At 40.6% G+C, this 23,155-nt stretch overlaps 1 protein-coding gene across 1 annotated transcript in view; it reads left to right on the forward strand.

The window, feature by feature from the left end:
- The window catches only part of abcg1 (ATP-binding cassette, sub-family G (WHITE), member 1), a 44,731-nt gene that overhangs the window by 3,070 nt on the left and 18,506 nt on the right, over positions 1–23,155 (forward strand). Inside the window, exons 3-6 of the mRNA XM_052110074.1 lie at positions 15,097–15,214; positions 16,543–16,675; positions 17,785–17,835; positions 21,847–21,992. Coding sequence (XP_051966034.1) covers positions 15,097–15,214; positions 16,543–16,675; positions 17,785–17,835; positions 21,847–21,992 — 448 coding nt within the window. The remainder of the gene's footprint in view (positions 1–15,096; positions 15,215–16,542; positions 16,676–17,784; positions 17,836–21,846; positions 21,993–23,155) is intronic.

Here is a 23,155-nt window from a genome sequence, read left to right on the forward strand (position 1 = left end):
TGCTAGTTTGCAAGATTAACTTTTAGAAGATAAATGCATTTAAATTTGACAGTCTTTCTATTCTGGGAAAAAGGACATAAAATAATTATGACTCCCACTGTAACCACTAATTTTGTCCATTAAAATGATCTGCAGAATGAGAATGTCCCTCCTCCATATACCACCTGCCTCTGACAAACACTAGCAAAGTTGCAAATCATGCTCATGGCTGCGACATAAACTAAAGCCTATTGGTTATTTTGAAAAAAGAGTTTTGAAATGTTTTGCCAAAACTTCAATGGCAAATACATAAAGGGTTAGTTCACCTAAAAAATTTCATTCTCTCATTATTTACTCAACCTCATTCCATTCCAAATATGTATGACTTTAATTCGACTGCTGAACACAAACAAAGATTTTTAGAAGAACATTTTAGCTCTGTTGGTACTCATAATGCAAGTGAATTGGTACCAAAATTTTAAAGCTCCAAAATGCACATAAAATTAATCCACAAGACTCCGTTGGTTAAGTCCATAATGATATAATTGTGGGTGAGAAACAGATCAATATTTAAGTAAATGTTTACTATCAGTCTCCACTTTCACTTTCAAATTCTTCTTTGGTTTTTGGCAATCACATTCTTTATGCATATCGCCATGGTGCCCATTCACTTGCATTTTGAAGACCTACAGGGCTGAAATATTCTTCTAGAAATCTTTAGTTCTGTTCAGCAGTAGACCAAGTCATACACATCTGGCATGTCATGAGGGTGAGTAAATGATGAGAATTAACATTTTTTGGTGAACTATCCCTTTAACTTAGGAAAGAAAAATGTGAATTCATGGGGTTTTGTCTGAGACAGTTTAGCAGAGACAGACCATGAATGGGAGAACTTGGAATGTAGAACAGTGGATGTAGAAAAGGAAGTCCTGCCATACAGGTAAACAAGCTAATCACCTTTTAGATACAGACTTCGCCTGCCTGACAACTCGAGAACATACATGCGCATTAGCTGGTATCCATAGGGATAGCTGACGAGCCTGCCTGGGAGCGTTCCAAAGATGGCTTCCGAGTGACTTGCCTTGAAAGGGACTTATCCACCTTTGACCTACGTCCTGTGATGCTTAGCGCGAAATGTTGCCGTTACTTCTACTGTCACGCAAACACAGCTGTTGTTGTGGCATACATCCATTAATTCTTTGGCTGCAGTGTTGGGATTTTGAGGAGAGTGTGTCTGATTTCAATAGGACATACATCAGTCACTATACTAATGCGTTACTGAATGATAATAAATGGCAAAAAAGTCATAAAGACAAATAAAGTGCAAATAAAACCGGCGTGCTGTTTCTCCCAGATGCAGCTGAGATTTAATCTAAGTACAAACGCAACATTTCGAGCAGAATTATCCATTGTTTTTAGTAGAGAACCTGTTTTACTTCAGCTTCAGATGTGTGTGCTTGTCAACTTTTCACCCTGCATGTTAAAAAAGACAGATACACTGAGGAAGAGCTGTGAAGTTCTCATCCTTGGGTACAGGGGCATAGATTCCAAGCCAAATCTACACCCTTGTGTAACCGGTCCTGGTCGCCCCGCTCCGAACGGGACTCGAACCGGCGTCTCCGGCGTGGGAGGCGGGTGCGTTAATGAGGAGGCTAAAGGCTACAGCCGCCAACATCAGTCGCTAGTGCACCTCTTGAGGTCAGGAGAGTGAGGTTTACACATAGCACAGCTATCTACCAGCTAGCTCCCGTTACACTTGCTTGGGTATGTAATCGCTTTTTCAAGTTGTAAGATCGTACGGTTACTTATTTCTTTTTAAATTTGATTGACTGGTGAGAGGTGGTGCTTCGCTGCCATCCAGGATGCATTTTTGACTACCTCTGTATGTGTTTTTTGTGATCCAATCAAAATTTCTCTTATCATTTACTCACCCTCATGCCATCCTAGATGTGTGACTTTCTTTCTTCTGCTGAACACAAACTAAGATTTTTTTGAAGAATTTCTCAGCTCTGTAGGTCCTTTCAATTCAAGTGACTGGTGATCAGAACTCAGATGGTCCAAAAGCACATAAAGGCAGTAAAACATTTAAAAACTCCAGTGGTTTAACCTATGTCTTCAGAAGTGACATGTGCAACGATGTGCTGGCACTGGAAATGATGAAGACGATGACGTGAAGATGAAGAACCCAAGTGCAGTTTATTTACATACGTGGTATTCAGAAACAAGTGGTGACTTGTTGTAACAGTCTAAAGCATGGATGTGACATGGCATGGAGCAGGCTGAGGCGTGACATGGCATGGAGCAGACTCAGGCATGGCGGTGACATGGTATGGAGCAGACTCGGGTATGACATGGCATGGAGCAGACTCTGGCGTGGATGTGACATGGCCTGGAGCTGACTCTGGTGTGGATGTGACATGGCCTGGAGCTGACTCTGGTGTGGATGTGACATGGCCTGGAGCTGACTCTGACGTGGATGTGACATGGCCTGGAGCTGACTCTGGCGTGGCAGCCATGATGTGGAACTTGGGCTTAGCAGCCATGACGTGGAACTCGGGCTTGGCAGCCATGACGTGGAACTCAGGCTTGGCAGCCATGACGTGGAACTCAGGCTTGGCAGCCATGACGTGGAACTCAGGCTTGGCGGCCATGACGTGAAACCTGGGCTTGGCGACCATGACGTGGGGCCAAGTTGTGGAAGGCGGAGCTGTGGGAAGCTTGAAACGAAGTGTCCTAGATGACTGTGAAAAGACCTCAGTGGTCGTGAACATGTGCAAAGTCTTGGGAGCGACCTCTGTGGTCGTGAACATGTTGAGACTTGGAAATGACCTCCATGATCGTATACATGAGCAGAGACTTGGAAACAACCTCCGTGGTCGTGTGCATGGGCAGAGACTTGGAAACGACCTCCGTGGTCGTGTACATGGGTAGAGACTTGGAAACGAAAGCCTTTCTGCTCCTCCTCCTCCTGGGATGGACGAGGCTGGGAACGAGGTGGGATGCTGGCTCGTCGACCATGACGTGGGATGCTGGTTTGTCGACCATGAAGTGGAACGCTGGCTCGCCGATCATGACGTGGGACACTGGCTCGTCGACCATGATGGGGGACGCTGGCTCATCGACCCTGACGGGGGACCCTGGTTCGTTATCCGCTTCCCCCACTGTGAAAGTTGAACCACTTATCTGCAGAGCAAAGTCGATATATTGAGCCAAATTGAAGGTACTCCCACTGCCAGACATCCAGGTGTGCACCGGCTCATTCAAGCCTGCATGAAAAAAGTGTTTGAGGAAGATCTCATTGAAGCCCACTTCGTCTGCCAGGATGCAGAAACAGGCCGAATGGGCTGCGATAAGCTAAAATGAGCCGCCACGCAATGCAGAACAGACCACAAAACGCCCTCAAATATAAAAGAGGGTAAAATCAGAGAGAGCAAAAAAAAAGACAAAAAAGCACAATAAAACTATTCCAAATGACTCATGCTGCATTTGTAGTCTTCTGGAGCCATGTGATAGCTCCATGTGAGGAACAGAGTAAAACTGAAGGTTTTAATCGCTGTAAATGTACCACCTCAATGAAGGCACTCACATCTCATTTAAAAATACAGTATACTGTACATACAAACAGTAGAATGTCACAATCGGTCACAAGACAAGCAAGAGCCAATGACATTTGATATACCTGACGTCAAAGCTGCTCGTAATGCTTCTTTAGGCAAGAGTTTTTGATTGTTTAAATAAGAGCAGGTTGAGATCGGACTGTTATGAGAATGGGAACTCTATTGCTGATCATTAAATAAACACATAACTTAGAGCTGTTTCTCGCACAAAGTCATCACACAGTATCGGTAGACCTGGAATACAGCGCACAAATAGAGGATTACTTTTTATGGTACTTTTCTTGTTATTTGAGCCACAGCTTGGACATTCGGACAACTCCCTTTGTGTTCCACAGCAAACAAAATTTAAATTAAATGATAAAGCAATGGGTAAATGGAATACAGAATTTTATATAAATTTCATTGTACAGTAAAATGTAGCCTTGGGCAAAGTATTGAAATCCACTGAAATGAGTTCAACACTTGAATTTAAAATATGGACCAAGGGCAACTGTGGCAGGATGGAGGGCGGGGCCGGGTCGTGATTCCGCACATCCGGCCCCTAATCAGGCTAATTAGCCCTTGAGAGGGATAAAGGCTGACCGAAGAAGGCAGTGCGACAGGATATTTATGGATGTCCCCTCCCAGATTCAGGAAGATCGGGATGACCTGCCGGCAGACGGGGCCCCTCCCCACGGAAAGTGAGGGGGGTATGCTCTCCAGCCTGAGAGAACAAGGGAGGAAATTGGCAGGGCGGAGGGCGGGGTCAGGATTTTAGCCCTCGAGGTCCAGGGGGGAAATACACAGCGCACGCACACACACACACGCACACAGGGCAAAGTAACTTGGAATCAAATAATCACTCTTTTGAATTCGCTGACCAGCGTTAGCATAATCATGGAAGTAATCTCCGTTTTAATTGCATATAGCGCATAAAGATTGGATTTATGTCTGTTTGGTGGAGACACATTGAAGTGTAAATGTAATGTGCTTATTCAATCGGATAGCAATCTGATCAGTAAAAACATATGAAGTGACCAAATGTAAATGCCCCCTTACTGATATAATATGAGATTTCGCCATCTTGTACATATTATTATGAGTTATTAGGAGACTGTATTTTCGTGATTCCGCTAGGTGCAATGCTACACACAACAATCACAATCTGCGTCATATCCAATTTTCATGAGAACACTTATTCTGAGCACAATTTTTGTGCCAGGGCAATGTGAAAGTGTTTCAGGAGGCCTGAAATGAAGTCCTAAAAATCTTAAATTCTGATTTGATGGAGACATAAACTCAGAATGAATGGTCTGAGGGTAAATAATCTGCATATTTTCCTTTATTGGCTGAACCATTCCTTTAAAACCTAGTGTGTGATAATAGAGCAATATGATGAATATCCTTACATTCTCTATAATTTAAGAGTATTCTTAGTGTGAACACCACGTTTTCCTTGCTTTTAAAGATTTACTTTTTTTTCTTCAGATTTAGTGTCAACTGCAGTTGCAGTGACTATTCTAATATAAGTGATTTTTTTTATTTCAGTCTTAATATACCTTTTACCAGTTATAAAAACGGTGACTGTCTTAAACTTCGTTCCCTGATGGAGGGAACTAGACGTTGTGTTGATGTAGGGACACTAGGGGTCGCTCTTGAGAGTCCCAAATCACCTAATATCTTTGAGAAAAGGCCAATGAGAATTGCAGATTGAATTTGCATGCCACTCCCCTGGACATACGGGTATGAGCTGGAATGCAGAGTTCATTCGGGTTTTGTGCGGAGGAGCCGAGACAGGGTCCCGGACAATTCAGTGGATAGTACAGCCTGTGGCAAGAGGGACACAACATCTTGTTCCCTCCATCAGGGAACGGAGCTTACGACAGTAACCGAGACTTTCCCATTTGGTCACTCACTTGACGTTAGGGGTCCCTATTTCAAACACCACAGTGGCTGAACTGAGTTATGAGAACTGCCTTTTGTGTCCTTTCCTATTCTTTCAAGGGGAAAAGGTAAGCTGCCCCGCATTACAAAACGTACCTGTTCGTACCTGAAAGAACACAGTATGAAACCGGCTCAACCCGGCGATTGTAAAAGGTATTGGGTGTTGCCCAGCCCGCTGCTCTGCTAGAGAGGTGCCATTGGCCAGTGTCCACGAGGATGCCACACTCCTTGTAGAGTTAGCTCGAAACCTGCAAGGGGTAGGCACGGCCTGGGTCTGGTAGGCCAATGCAATGGCATCCACGATCCAGTGGGCAAGCCTCTGTTTGGAGACAGCATTCCCTTTCCACTGTCCACCAAAGCAGACAAAGAGCTGCTCAGAGCGTCTAAAGCTCTATGTGCAATCCAAGTAGATACATAAAGCATGCACCAGACACAGCAACGAAAAGGATGGGTTTGCCTCCTCTGGGGGCAGCACTTGCATGCTAACTACCTGATCCCTAAAAGGGGTCATGGGAACCGTGGGCACAATGCCCGGTCGGGGTCTCAGGAACACGTTAGAGTATCCCGGACCGAACTTCAGGCACAGTTTGCTGAAAGAGAACGCTTGCAGGTCCCCGACCCTGCCTGACTTGGAGGCGTCTGTCATAATCACGACATGCCTGGACACTTGCTTTAGTGGGACTCCAGCCCGCAGAAATGCAAGGTCTGTCCAAGGGCTGAAGAGGTGGCGGTAGGACGGCATGATAGCCACGCAATGTGTCCCATGGCACCATGCATATCTCGGGACTCGAGTCTGAAGACAGTGCTGTAGCGGTCTCATATGAATCAACCCAAGCAGCATGACCGCAGCTGAGGATGCCATATACCCCAGGAGCCTCTGATAATATTTCAGTGGGACTGCTGTTCTCCACCTGGATAAGTTCAGGCAGTTCAGCACTAACTGTGCACGCTCGTTTGTGAGGTAACATTGAGACTGAGTCTAACTCCATGCCGAGAAAAAAGATGCTCTGAACCAGGCAGTGCTTGTTCTTTTTCAAGATGACCCGAAGCCCTAAACTGCTGAGGTGAGTGAGCACCAGGTTCCTGTGTGGACACAGTAACTCTCAAGAGTACGCTATATTAGCCAGTCGTCGAGATAATTGAGTATGCTAACTTTAGGAAACGTGCATTGTTCGCGTCCCTCATCTCAACCAGCTTCAGCCACAGGTGGCGCCCCTGGACCACAAGGGTGGACATCATCTGGCCGAGTGCGTGCAACGTGACCTTGTTTGCACGGGGGGTGAGGTTGGTTGCTGAGCACAGTTCTTGTAGCACATCAGGATCAGAACTACCCTACTCTTTTAGTGCCTTGGCCTGATGGACCTGTACGAGGGTCATGGCATGCAGGGCGGAGGCGGCCTGACCGGCAGCGCTGCAGGCTTTTGTCTCCAGAGACGACATAGTCCTACAGGCTCGGTAAGGGAGTGCCAGGCGACTCTGCCAGGCAGCGGTGCTCAGCAGGCACAGGTGTGCCGCGATTGCCTTATCCACCTGAAGTGGCTTTCCCCTGGAAGAACGAAAGCCGTGACCGCAACGTTGCCATGGTTATGTTCTCGCACATGTTCTCGAACATGAACCACTTCAACGTGATTCTGACCCAGACACGTGAGGCAGCGATAGTGGCCGTCAGAGGTGGAGAGGTAACGACCATACCCAGGAACTGCACAGAAACAGAAGGGCATCTTTAAAAGGATGCTCACATCAATGTGCGCTCAAGAGAGACCCCTAGTGTCACTACATCGACAAAATGTTGCATGTATGACAGAAGGGGAACTTAATATTTTGCCAGATTAAGTATTATCCTTCACTAGTCAATAGGTATTGCATCCTGGCTCCTCTTGATTGTTTAATACACCCTGTTGTAAGAACACTCTCTACCAACGTCTTTTGAATAGGCTGTCTTCATTAATTCGTCTTTGCACATGGAATTTCGACAACCTCTTGCACCTAGACAGCGCATGCTTGCACAAAAATAACAAACCTCCTTGGCCATGCCCACTGAAAATCTTAAAATTGTGCTCTACCTGTATGTTGCAAAGTCTCACACCAGGACCTTTGACTAAACAGCATAAAGTCTGGTCCACATTGTAGCTTATTCTGGCCAAGAAGTGCATGCTTAGACAGGAAGAGACCATTTTTTATGTGCATATTTTGGCAGATTTAGCATGCTATCCTAGTCTTGTCCCCATTATTCCAGAACAACCAAGATCAGCATGTATGTGTAGGTGTGCATCAGCTAGACTGCGCGTTTGTAAAAGAGGAGCAAACCTCTGCAACCTCCGTTCATTGGATTACGCTCCGCTGTTGGAGTCTCAACATAATCACGCATCATTCCACCATCAATCTACCACCTTGGCAATGGATTGTACTGAAGCGAAGATGGCAGTAATAAATATAAGATCAATTTCGAATAAGACTTTTATAATTAATGAACTATTTTTATCTCATGGGTTGGAGATATGGTTGAATACTGGTAAACTGGGTCCGCATTTTGAAGCTTCTACTAATGATTGTAACTTTTTTAGTACCACAAGTACCTACAGTTATTTAAGGTGGATGTTTGTAATCAAGTTATTTTTGTACTCATTTACATACCCCCTAGTACAATAAAGGATTTTATAGGTTCATTTTCAGATTTTGTATCTACTATTGTGCCAAATGCTGATAGGCTTTGGTTTTTGGGTGACATTAATATATATGTTTGTTGCCTTTCTAAGCCCATGGTCAAGGTGTTTTTACAAATCATTGATACTTTTAATCTTACTCGGTCTGTTTTAGGATCTACACATAAACAAGGACATGCTTGATTTGATCCTATAATCTGGCTTTCTGGTCTTCAATGTAGATATTGAAGAAAATGTTTTGTCTGATCATAAGCCTATTATTTTTAATATAGTTTTTTCTAGTCCTTTATTAGACCGTGTGCCTGTAGGTCAGTATGTTCACTCTTTTAATTCACTTACAGCTGGGAAATTCTCAGAAGCCTATATTACTTCCCCCTTCACTTGTGCTATAGAAACACCTCATCTTAGTGTAAAGTCTGATAAGTTAGTGAGCACTTCAATATGGTTTGTTCTAATATTCTGGATGCTGTGGCCCCTTTCACATTGAATAGAATAAAAATTAGAGTACAACCCTGGTTTAATAATGAAACGCGTGTTATTAGACAAAAATGGAGGAAAGCTGAAAGAAAGTGGAAGAGTGACAAACTACAAGTCTACTATGAAAATGTACGAGATTGTATGTTTAACTATCAAAATCCCGCTAAGCAAAATATTTTTAGGATCTTATTTAAAAAAAAAAATCTATTTTTCTGAGTGCCTCAAACAAAACATTTTTCAAAGAATTGATCCCACGAACCTTTGGCAAATCTGGTGGTTATTTCTTCCTCAAAAGCACTTATGGCATCAACTCAGTACCATGCAAACACACACACACACACATACAAACTTTGTGCTAAAAACTCTCGGAAATTGCTTAAAGCCTGCTATTCAGATTACAGTTTACTAGATCGAGAATGTGCTTTCATCAGACGGTCAGTGTATGAACTGATTAGACTAATCTATAGTTGTCTCTGCTTATTAATCTGGTATAGGAGGAAGTATTTTAACATTCCAATTACATATTTCACATTTAGTAATTTTGAACTCTTAATTAAGGCAATTTTCTTCATTTTGAGAAATTTGTTAGGAATATAGAAACATTTGCCTGAAGTACAGAAGCAAACTTGTTCTCTCAGTGAAACTTGAAAGCCACACTCCACTGTCATTTCTTCCAACACTTTTCCCATAATATATACATAAGTGCTGGTCCCATAGCCAACTGTCTCATTGTACAGGTGACTTTTTAGATGGCCATCAGCTTTCATGGACCTTCTCCAGACCGGGCAACAGCATTACTCATCACACAGCCCTGCCTTCATATTCAACATCAGAGAAAGCCAATGCGTTGGACTGGCCAAAAAGCTGGCCTTGGATACAAATATCTTGTCAGAAAATGATCAGGGATAGTACCACAGAGTAAAAGTATGGAACAGATGGGAAGAGGGCTGGTTTGATCCTGATGTATTATGCAGTTGCAGTCTATGTAACAAGGGATCAAAGCTTTTAGTGCTAAAGATATAGGCTAAAAACAGCACCTTTCGGGCCTCTACAGCTGATATTTTATTGTCAATTGGAGATAATTTTTTATTTGAAATAGCTTACCTGAATTCTGCATATGGGTAGTTGACATGAAATACTTTGGAAGCTGACCTCAGGTCCTGTGCTATGACTTGCTATACGCCATGTAAAATTATTTTACACAACATTTTGCTAATTATTTTAATTATGCTTTTATGCATGCAGCTTATATGTCCTCATATTCATTGAGAAACTACATGGAATATTTGTACTTTGAAAAAATAATTTGTCAGTCCACAGGCTCATTTAAAAGAACTTGTGAAGAAAAAATGTCTTTAAACATGGTTGGGGAAAACAATGTTGATCAGTTACAGGCAGGGGCGTCGGACTGGGGGGGTAAAGGGTACCGAGTACCCAGGGCCCGAGGCAGGGGGGCCCCTTAGAAGTCAGTTTTCTATACATACATATTTGGTACGGGGGCCCAGCAAGATGGTTTGTACCCAGGGCCCAAAATGTGGTGCTACGCCCCTGGTTACAGGGTATAGAATTTGCCTTTTAAATATTCTGCATATGTATTCATTTTAACCTAAAATGTAGATCCATGGACATGTTATGCATCAGCTACCAATTTGTACATGAAATACATAAATATGATTATGAATTTAACATGTAGGCTCTTTCAAATGATGTAGAAATGAGCTATAACAGCATTACTTCAAATTAAAAGTAAAAATCTCCATGGAAAGCAATTGCATTTTTTAAAATCAACAAAACTTTACACAATGTGTCATGTTTCCGAGTGAAACAGGATATTTTACTTAAAAAAAAAATCTAGGGTGAGACATAATATTATCCGTCAGTCATTGATTGGACTGTAATTAGTTGTTTCCATATACTGGAGGGGGTTGGAAATAAGAGGGCTTAGTGATGTCAAACTTAACGCAAAGTCATTTCCAAAGAAGAGCAAGTTATTATATTTTGATGAAAATATAAGACAAAGGCTATATTCGGAACTGAATATACTACAGTACTGCTTGAGATTATTTAGTAGAGACGGGCCACTTCTATTCAAATGTGAACTGACTTGCTAGAAAGACTTCGTTAAAATCAGAATCAGCTTTATTTCCAAGTATGCTTACACATACAAGGAATTTGGCTTGGTGACAGGAGCTTCCAGTGCACAACAATACAAAAACATACAAAAACAGCATGAAGACATAGATAATAAAAAATAAATAATAAAATTATATATATATATATATATATATACTAGGCTATCATATCGATTAAATATATATATATCGAATTAATTACATGGTATCACGATTAATTAATCGTGATTAATCACATATACAAATATTTGCTGAGAAAGCCCCTCATATAACAATAATTCAATATATAATGATATATAATGATATATATATATATATATATATATATATATATATATATATATATATATATATATATATATATGTAATAAAAATATTCAGATCATTAAAATGCATTACATTGTTGTGGCAGAAAAGTTAATCATTGATAAGACAATACAAAAAGCGGTTTTAGAATACAATGTATTGTTTACTTCCATATTATTGATCATACAGTTGGCATACAGTTCACAGCAATCCATTTCACAAGTGAATTTGTCAATCAGTTTGAGATTTACTATGAGGGCTTGTTTAAGGCCCTGTCAATGTACACCTGCGTCAGACATGCTTGTGTAGCGTCTCGAGTGCATTGCGTCATAACCATAAAATGTTTAGGTCACTGTGTCAAGTTAAATACTCAATCTTTAAACACACCTTGAGATCCCTTAGATCGCATTTGCGCTCCTTCAAGTGTTTTGAACGCAAGAACGTAATGCATGTTTGTGTTGTGCTGCCTGCTGAAGGGTTGTTTTGTTCACTGTATAAACTGTGTGTTGCCCATACAGCTGAAGTTTCACTTACTGCCTTCTGCAGTAAACAGGTGGTACTACAAGCTTGCATTTCTCAGGAATCTTCCTTATTGTGGTCCGGGGCATTGTGATTAATTGCGTTAATTTTGTTAACACATTATTTTTTGTAAAATGAATCGCACTGAATTAATGTGTTAAATCAACAGCCCTAGTACATACACACAGTTTGTAGTATAGTTTGCAGTGTTCTATAAAAAATAAATAAATAAAATGTAAAACATTACAGGTTACAAACTTTACATTGATAAACATTTTAAACAGTTACATTGTCACGTGACCTTATTATGTGAGTGGTGTACACAACTGTTATTTTGCATTTTGAAACCAATTTTTTTCTCTCTTTTATAAGTAGGGTCAATTTTTATCATGTTAACTTTAAGCAACTTTATGTGACATTGATATCAGTATGACGTCTTGCATTGTTTTACTGAAAAGTAGTAGAGAATGACTCAGATAATGAGAATGGCACCCTCAGCTTGTGTATCATCAATTTACTGCAGTCCAACCCAGGCCTTTGTCTAGTTTCTTTCCAACAAATACTTGTAATCCATACTTGGAGGAAAGAGAGAGCGAAACTGCAGCAGCACAGCTCCGCTCTCACAGCTCAGCTGGTTACTATCGGTCAATAACATGCAGTAATCTCTCTGCTCAGAGCTGGGGCTGGGCTGTTCTTGAACAGGAGGAAACCATCAGCTGAGCACTTGTGAAGAAAAGGCTGGTAATGAGGGATGTATTGTTCTGTCTCTAAGTAATTTAACAGAATATATCTTAAGGGATGATTATGTTTGTCATCAGATTTGACATAGATAAAAATTAGATTAACAAAAATAATGCATAATTTATCAATTATTAAAAAATGCTCTTTTTTTTATTCATACAACCCACATTAGGTTAATTCACTAAAAAGTTGTACCACTTGAAAAACCTGCAACTTTTTCAGTAAGCACCGGCAATGCATTTTAACCAGGTACTTAATGTGCTGAAAAAGTGCTGTACATTTAGTATTTGTTATTATTATTTTTATTTCAGAACAAACACACACTGTTCATTCAGTAAAAAAAAGTGTGTGTGTGTGAGTTGGGGAGGGGCATCTTTATGGCATCTGATTTTGTGTTGTTATTTATGTGATGGAGATGATGTAGCATCACAAAATAACGGCCATAGCTTATATCAAGATTTTGCATTTTAAAGAGCAGCTTCAGGTTGCATTGCAGTGATGCTGTACAGTCCCAAGTATGCCAGATTGCAATAGTCTGCTGCATCCTCCACCATCTAGCACTCAGAATTAACCTGCACGAGCAAGCAAATTGTAATATGACATCTGTAGTCCTGCCTCACAGTTAAAAGAGCCCATTGTCAGTTTTCATATGCATTTGTATTGGTTCGATCAGCCAATTTATGATACCCTAGTTAAATTTTGATTAACAACAAATGCTGATTTGAAGCATGTTATTTTGACATAATCTTGATCTTGACCAACAGATTTAGGTCTTTTCCCATTTTAGTAGATAGGAGCTGTTGCATAGCTGAAAATAGCTGCCAAGAGGTATTACGAATATGACCACAGAGTGACCTGAGCTGACTGAGTGCTGTGCAAAAGTTTTAGGCACTTGTGAAAAATGTTGCATAGTGAGGATGTCTTCAAAAATAATTACATAAATATTTTCATTTATCAATTAATATCATACAAAGTTCAGTAAACATAAAAAAGCAAAATCATTATTTGGTGTGACCACCTTCACCTATAAAACAGCACCAATTCTCTAGGTACACCTGGATACAGTTTTTCTTGGTTGTTGGCAGATAGGATGTTCCAAACTTCTCAGAGAATTCGCCACAGTTCTTCTATCTGTTTAGGATGTCTCAATTGCTTGTGTCTGTTTATGTAATCTCAGACTTTATGGGGGCCATGACATCTGTTGCAGGGCTCCCTGTTCTTCTATTCTAATCTTTTCTATTTACAAAAGTAAAGTTTGGGAATCTAACTATTGACACATTAAAGCTGAAGATATAAATAACCATCTTCAGACAAATGCTTTTGTGAAACATCTTAGACTTAGACTTTTGCACAGTACTGTATATACTGTATATTTATAATTTATTATGATATTAAATAAATCATTTTTTTCATTACAAGAACAACTTGAGTGAAAAGTTGAATCAATTTAGAGTTGATAGAATTTGAATCCCAGATTTTTAATGTGGTTTCAGACTTTTGATCCCTCAGTATACCATGGTACTTAGTGATGTTAATTTAGATCCCCCCCCATGTTGATTTAACAAAAGTGATGCAGAATAAACATCAGATTGTATCCTTGATTCAAACACATTAACATACATTTTTGGTGAAATTTTTATGTTTCAACATTTACTGAAGGGTCAAAAGTAGTGTAAGATCAACATCAGATTCTAATATAGCTTCAGTTAAATTGCATCGATGAATCCTTTGTTGACACACAGACAGTCAGATGCAATAAGCCAGACTGCCTTATTTACTAACCAATTTAGCTTCACCTAGAGACCTTTCCACATTAGAAACAGTGTGGTGCACCTGTCTTTGGTGGTGGGGTTACTGTGGTGCACACATAGTGAAGGAGAAGCCTTGAGGTCCTGCACTGAAAGACGACAGGGAAGGTCAGAGGTATTTGTGTATTGCAAATCCAATTAAGTTGTCAGCCACTGCAATCAACTGGATTAACATCTCAGCTTCAGCCACTGGATAAATAACAGGTTACAATCGGGCATCCTCAAGCTCTCCTCTTCTCTTTTCAGTAAACAGCAGTCTTAATTATTGCACATTATTTCACAACCAGCCTATAACAAAACACAAGCATACTTTTCAAGCTAAATATCCTGCATACATATGTTTTTAAGTGATAAACAACAGATATATTATTCAAAAGTATGGCAAATTATTTGGACACTTTCTGGTTTCAAACTTAGTGGAACAAGTTCATATTTAATGTGATGAACCACACCTGTGGTTGTCCACACCTAATGAGAATTTGAGGGGAACTGAGTCTGACTTCCAACATCCACTAAAATCACCTTGAGACCACTTTGTTCAAATAATTGTAAAATTGCTCATCACAGTGAAGCTAGCTTTGAAAAATGGTCTAGCAGCAGATTCCAGAGCCAGGACTATAGCATGTGCACTTTTTGTTCAAGCGTCAGTCACAAGAAGGAATGAGGTAAAAACAAGCTTTATAGGAGAGTATGCACACCTGCAAAGAGCTCAATTCACCTGGAAAATTTCAGAAACCCAAATACCCAGAAACAAATATCCTTTTTCACCTGCAAAAAGAGCCCATTATGTGGGAAGGAGAATTTGAAAAGGATTTTGGCAGGAACATTATATGATCTGGAGGAATAGTTCAGGTTGTTCTTTGTGCTCATTGTCAGGACTGTGGGAGGTTTCTTACATGTGCAGCTCTTTCTCTGTTTAAACCTGTTTCAGGTTACAAGACCCTTCTGAAAGGAATCTCTGGGAACTTCACTAGCGGAGCTTTGGTAGCCATCATGGGACCTTCGGGGGCGGGGAAGTCTACATTAATGAACATTCTGGCAGGTTACAGGTTAGTATGACCATGTAACACTGCATCAACTGCAAGTTGTTTACAAGAATTCCATGGTATTACAATGGTACATTTAAAAAAAACACGGTAGTATCCTGGTAGTATCTGTGGACAAATCTATGGTACTTCAATCATACTTATTGGCAGCGTTGTGGACTCAAGTCACAAATTTGATGACTTGCAACTCGACTTAGACTTAAACAACAGTGATTTGCGACTTGACTTGGACTCGAAACCGCTGACTTGGAAAGACTTTATACATTCAAAGATCAGACTTGTACATTTAAAAATGTGCAGCAAATTATCAATTAATTTCCCCAATACACAATTAATTTGATTTTCAAATCTGCATTTCCACACTCCATATTCAACCAGTCAGATAACCAACCAATCCATTTTCATGAGAGTAGAATCAAGTTTGAAGATTGCACATTCAGAGATGACACAGTCAAACTAATACCAAAGGTAATTTCATATGAATATAAAGAATACAATATCAAGGGCAACAAAAGGATTGTAAAATCTAAAACCTGTGGTTCATAAATTACAGACCTTTATAAACAACATCCAATTTTGAGAGGCATCTGAAAACCCACAGACAGAGATAAGTTGAGATTGTAAACTGTTACATGTCAGCAATGGTTCAGTAGCATTTAATTTGTCATGTTAGCTGGGTTAGCTAGCTAGCTACTTAGTTCCATAAAGATCAGTGCACTGCAACTACAGTTTTGGCGTGAATTATTTTGCATGCCTTATTACTAAAACCAGCTAAAAGATGCACGGTGTACCAACAGTTCCACCTGTCCTGTAAAACTCAGGATTATAATGTATTTAAAGAAGAATTGATGCATCCCATATCAAATCAATATGGGACACGAATCTGGTCAGATGTTGTCATGGCAAAACAGTTCCAGATTGTTAATTTAACATTAAGTAGGAAATTTTGCCTACGGCAGGCAATGAGTTGTCTAAAAAGTTTGCTGATGCTGTAGAGGGTGTGGTAAGGGACCGTTTGAAAAGTCCACACATTTTGCTAAAACTTATTTACTATAGTAAATAATACCCAGACACTAATTTGGGCAAAGAGCACTAATGACTTGTTTAAGACTTGATGCTTAAAGTTGAGGACTTAGGACTTGACACTTATATGCAAAGACTTGAAACTTACTTGTGACTTGCAAAACAATGACTTGGTCCCACCTCTGCTTATTGGAACTTTATTGTTAAATATGCTGAAAGCTTTTTTTTCATTTTTATTATAAGGAGTCAATAACAGATTTAACCAAGATATTTAGCATTTACCATAATATATGTGCTTTCTCACACAGGGAAACAGGCATGAAGGGAGAGATCCTGATTAATGGACGGCCCAGAGATCTGCGATCATTCAGGAAAGTGTCCTGCTACATCATGCAGGATGACATGTTATTGCCTCACCTCACCGTACAGGAAGCCATGATGGTATGTGTCTGCTGATATTATGTCATTGAGCTTGCATAGGGCACGTTACAATCCTCATTATTTTACTGAATTATGATTGGTGGCTTTGAGGTTTTGTGTACAAATTTAATGCCAATTAAAAGTCAAACATATCTAGCAAAAACAAAGAAACAAAAAGTAAGAGAATTGTTAGCTCAGTAAAAGTCCTGCAGTTTTCACACCTAAATTTAAAAGCCTACCTTCCATACATACAGTGTAAAACTCCCGGGGGGGGCAGTCAGGTTATATTCGCCCGTCGACAGTCTCGGCAGGGTGCGCATGTAAACGTTCTGTGGGTGAGGCTGATGTAAACAAAGAGGGTGCGCAAGCCGTGTAGTGCATGGTCATCGAGTGATAACATCCATATCCCCCCCTCGCTCTGACGACTGTCAAGGGCCCAGCGAAACAGTGAGCACCTTTTAGTGGCCCTGAGTGGACAAATTGCTAAATATTGGTCTCATTATACAGAACCCAAGATATTCCAATAATTCATAAATAATATTGTATATGTTTATACAATATGGAGTATGTTTATACAATACAGAAATGTATTAAATATATTTTTACTTTAAAAGCCTGTAGTTCAGTCTCTGTTTGTTCTACGGCCCTGCAAAAAATGTTAGTTCATTCAATGAGATGGCAGCAAGTACTAGGAAAAAAAAACTTCCATTGCAAAATACAGATCTAATATGGAATTGTTGCTCTAATGCAGATGAGCACTCAACATGGTACTGTCCATAGACATTCAGTCTTTTATGTGATCCCACGCACCTTCCCCATTGTTTCGTCATATGTTTCAGCCTTTGAGTGGTGGACAAGAAGCTAATCTAGGTGTTGTTGGAAAGCTGATATCCAAAAAAACTGAATTATATAAAAAATACTAATGGGACGCACATTACTTGTCATGTCAATTGTGGCTTACCCAGACTCTGACATATGATGCAATCAACTTTCAAAGCCTAGTTTCACTGGAATGCCTCTCATGTAATAGTAGTTGTGTTGTGTTGTTTAGTTGATGTAAATACCTCTGTTACCTTTAGTTCTATTGCTAATGCTCAGCATGCTCTAAATCTCTCACTCTCCCAACGTAGGTATCTGCTAATCTCAAACTCCAGGAAAAGGATGAAGGCAGAAGAGAAATGGTAAGTGAGATCCGTGTGAAGTTTCCCACTTCATAATGTATGTGCAGCCTAATCTTTAACACTTTCAGCTATAATGGGTGCCTCATCCATTATTTACCCTGTTTGTGGTGCAACTACTGGTGATCTGGCATGAGCAACTTTTGGATTTATTTATATGCATTTGGCTTTTATCTATAGAGACTTAGAGTACATTTAAGGTATACATTTTAACAATATGAGACCTGGGAATCAAACCCATGATCATGGCATTGCTAACACCATACTCTACTAGTTAAGCTACAAAAAGGAATTGGTGAATGAGAGTGGGTAAATGAAATCGGTTATATACTTAACCATCATTAAGTCTAATTTACATGAGGAAAGTGTTGCATGCCTGTTACTGGTGGTTAGCTCCTGCGCCCATTGTAATGAAAACACAAGCCTTATCCGAAAACTGGAAAATGCTGCTTATGGAGGCTGTATGAGGTAGGATGAAAATTAGCTGAATTTCAAACTGTTCTGAGACCAGTTTCTTTAAAGGTGCATTATGTAAGATTCAAAAACACTTGTTATTAATGACACCTGTGGCCATTAAATGAACTGCAGCCAGCTACCTGTTGCTCGTACTCGTGCTTGCGCACACACTCCATAGGGGCGCGAGTGAGAATATCAGCCAAAACAATGACGTAACATACAAAGAGACTGAACGTGATTCACCAGCATCATGCTGACAGATGAGGTAGCATAATTTAAATGAAACAGTTATGATTGTTTTACTACAAACTTTGAGACTATGTTATCAGCTAACATAGCATACTGATACACACATACAGCTAAATACTTCCGAACTAAAGAGACAGTTTACAGTTATGTTGCATTATTGTATGTTTTGTTTGTCATATGTTGTACTACGATCAAGAAACCAGCATATTTGCTTAAATTTATCCTGTATAGCTGACTTTTAGTATAAGAGAAGATCTTTGAAATTATTTGAAAGTTACAAAGCAAGGTAGCTTGCAATTCGTCAGCGTTAGCAGACAAGATCAAGTTAGCTAAAATGACACAGATCAATCCTTATGACACTATATTTCACATGCTTTGCATTTATGTAAGCTTACCTGTCCAATAAGAAGAACACTATTTCATGGTCAGTTTTGATCCCCAAAACCGAACAAAGTGTGATGAGGCAGGCAAAGAATGAGGATCTAAGTGCAGCTTTATTAAAATAAACAAGAAAACTCAGAGTAAACAAAAACATGCAAGAACTGACAAACTATCTGGGGAAAACAAGGGCTTAAATATACAAGGGAACAAACAAGGGAAGGAGGAACACCTGGGGAAACAATCAGGGATTGAGAAATAATCAGGGGAAAACCAATCATAAAATGAAACTACAAGGAACTACAAAAACCTAACAGGAAACAGGAACTAAACAAGAACTTCAACATAAAAGCACAAAAACAAAAGACAACAGGGAATGTGACACAAAGGTCCCTCCAGGAATCAAATTCCCTGCCGAGGTTCACTCTAGTTTTCGATCGACCACGATCATGTTCCCGCTTAGCCAGACGGGATTCAGTAGATAAATGTTTTTTATTTGTACATTTTTTTTTGCATACTCTGAGTTTGTGTAGGAGTCGGTGTTGTACTGGGAGCCAGACTTTTGCTAGATTCCTTCTCTAAGATAACGTTACCTAGTGTTGCAGGTTAGTCGCTGTTGAATAGCAGAAGAGAAGCACTGGGGCAAGGCTCTCGGGAGCACACATAAACGTTACATCCTTTGGATTTTCCTGGCAAATGCGACCCGCTCCCTTCACATGAAAATCAGTCCACAGGCTTTATTAGGCAACCTAGGAAGTCCTGGAAGAGCAAATGTTTTTTTATTTTTTACAAGCTGTTCACACATTGGAAAAAAAAGGTGAATATTACATTGTAAGGGGGGTTAAGATGGGCAAGGAGGAGGCGAGAACCGACTAGTCAATATAAATAAAAATTTAATTAAATTCAAAACAAAAGCACAAACATAAACACACACATGACGGACATGCCCGTAATTCTCTCTCTCTCTCTCTCTCTCTCTCTCGAACCATCGTCACCGGATGCCTTTATCCCTCACGCGCCCCATCAGGCCGATTGGGGACCGGGCATGCGACATTCCAGCCCGGCCCCGCCCCCCTAAGCTCCACATACATTTTTTTACAAATTGTTACATACTGCACCTTTAAGAGTTCCATTCATTCTAAAATGCCATTAACTGATTAGACAGCAAGGCAGCTGTCTAAGTTTATGGATGCAGCCACAGTTTGTGTAAAACAGCCTTAAAAGCTCCGATCGTAGCTCCGATTCAGGCGTCCACCATTGGTGTTGTTGATTTTGTTGTTGTTTTTGACGTCACAATGGGGTTTACACTTGTGCATTCAAATGCAAGAAGGAAAAGTCTCTTTGGATTTGCCATTCCACTTAAAGGGATATTTCACCCAAAAATTAAATTCTCTCATCATTTACTCTCACTTATGCCATCCCAGGTGTGTATGACTTTCTTTCTTTAGCAGAACACATTTGAAGAAAAATGTCTTAGCTAGCTCAGTAGTTCCTTAGAATGCAAGTAGATGGTGAACTGACTTTTGCGTTGGCATGTTACGGACGTAATCTTACATTTTTCTCTCGGGTTAATACATCCATGATAAGCACACAAACACAAAATTGTGAGTAAACAAAGAGATATAAATACATATCTAAACCCAAACCAACAAAGATTCTGTACAGCATTCCTCGTACTTAGTTGTAAACAGCACTGCTCTTCCATGTGTGAACGTGCCAACACGATTATGTCACCCTCATACCGCTGCTGACCGGAAGCAACGATTTATTGTTATAAAGCACTTAACTATAGATATTTTTCGCACAAAAATGTACTTTAAGATTTCCCATCTAGAAGGTTACTAAGGGAGAAGTACCAGGACTGTGTGTGGGAAAGCGACTTATCAAACAAATGTCGTCCCAACCCTAACCTCAACCCTACCCCTAACTATCCCTAAAATTAGAGGGAAATGATTGGTTGATGTTCTTCAAGCCCTAACTCCAGGCCTAGTTTTGTGTAGTCAGAGTTTGATTTTCAAAAGTAATTAGTATTTCAAAACTTTCTTTGAAAGATTCATTTGAATACTTGATGCCACTAACCTGACAAACTTCCAGTGGTTCGTTCTTCCTCAAAAGCATTTACTGTATCCAGTGTTAGTAAACAATCTAATTACATTTTAGCCAAAGTAATGTTATGCCTTACATTTTCAATTCTTGTATTCAGATTAAGTGAATTACTTTTAAGCACTTTATTTGGGTAACACACATTTATGAAATATTATGATGAAAACATTTAAAACATGTATTATGTTCATATGTACACCTGTTTGCATTTCTGTGTCAGGTCAAGATCATGTGTATTAATGTTTATCAATAATGTGATTACTTTCCAATAAAATTATCATTAAAGAAATCTGATTGCATTTTAGAGAGGTAATTAGTCATTTGTAGTGGATTACTTTTTTGTGTAACTTAACCAACACTGATTGTATCATCCAGGTACCTTGTAAACACTTTGGCTATGTTCACAAAGGCAGAAAACAATGGCCACATAACTTGCAGTTTGAATGGTCACTCAAATAAAATCAGATTTTACCTTCAGCTTGAACAAAGCCTTAATTTGCTGGCGCACTGATAACAAAACCTGTGTCCCCTTGCTCCCAAATGTTGCACAAAGCCAGCCAATCCGATTGACTATTTCAGTGCTTGCAGTATTTCTGTGAAATGTGATTCAGATGATAAGTGAACAGACTGTGGGCTGTCCATGGCTATACCATCTGAGGCTGAGACTACCTTAACCCTAACCCTAAAATCTGATTGGTTAATATCAATACTGTTCCAGGATCAACAAGGACGTTGATTCAGGAACATGTATTATGTGGCAAAATCACAGTAAGTGAATGTTCTTAAGCCAGTTAATAATGATGTATAAATAATTTGCTGCTCTTGCAGGTAAGGGAAATCCTGACTGCACTTGGTTTGCTTGAATGTACCAAGACACGCACATCTAACCTGTCAGGGGGCCAGAGGAAACGCTTGGCCATCGCCCTGGAGCTCGTCAACAACCCACCTGTCATGTTCTTTGATGAGCCCACAAGGTGAGCCCTCCTTGTGTGCACAGATTTTATGAAATTAATGATCAATATGGGGACTGACAAATCGATTACTCCAAAGCAACATCCACACTGTAGCTAAATGCAGTTGTCACTTCTCTTCTGAGTGCTTAATTCCACTCTGTACACAAAGGGTTTGGGACGAGAGTTCTGCAATTAATAAGCATTAGACAAGGAAATTTACTCCTGAAAAATTCAGTGACATGCACATTGAAATTAAATCTAGATGGTAAGGACTAGACTGCAACCGGGCTACGTGCCCAAGGTTCCTACGACCCCCTTCAGGGACCAGGTCGTGAACCAGCAAGCGCTGCCCCGGGAGGAGGCAGACCCAGCCTCTTCATTGCTGTGTCCGGTACCTGCTATGTGTATCTACATGGACCGCACGCAGGGCTTTAGATGCTCTGAGCAGCTCTTTGTCTGATTTGGCAGACGGCGGCAAGGGAGCGCCATCTAGAAAAACAGAGGTTAGCTCATTTGGTTGTTGATGCCATCACCCAGTCCGTGTGCCCCCTTGCGGGTTTGAGCACACTCTACGAGAAGTGTGGCATCCTCGTGGGCTCTGGCCCAAGGCACCTCCCTAGCAGACATCTGCAGAGCAGCGGGCTGGGCAACATTCAACACCTTTGCTAGGTTCTACAACCTCAGGGTTGAGTCGGTCTCATCCCGTGTTTTGACAGGTCAGAGCCGGTAGAACTCGGTAATATGGAACAACCAACTGGGTGTTCTGCTTGCAACTTGCGTCCTTCACCAAGCCGATCAAGTGCGCCTTCTTTCCCAAGTGAGCCAGCAAGCTCTCGCTCCCTGGATGCTCTTCCTCCCTAGCCCTCTGGCCGCTGATTCAGTGGAGGAATTCGCTGCCAGACCCACCACGAGTCGAGTGCTCTGTGCTGGGCTTGAGCTCCACAGGCATATTTCCCACAACTCCCTGTGACGTATTTTCCATGGTACAGTCCCCCCGCTGGCTGAACCTGGGCAGTCCTGACTGCCCCCAGTCCACGGTCCCCGTGTCTATAGCAACTCCTTCCTTATCAGGCAGGATCTACCACCGCACCATGTCCATGGGTGGCTTAACAATCCCCGTGTGTATTTGCCACAAGGTACCTCCCCCCAGTCTGATCAGGTCGTGGTCTCCACAGGGCCTTTTC

This window comes from Xyrauchen texanus, chromosome 38 (assembly GCF_025860055.1).
Source record: "Xyrauchen texanus isolate HMW12.3.18 chromosome 38, RBS_HiC_50CHRs, whole genome shotgun sequence".
NCBI classification, from domain to species: Eukaryota; Metazoa; Chordata; class Actinopteri; order Cypriniformes; family Catostomidae; genus Xyrauchen; species Xyrauchen texanus.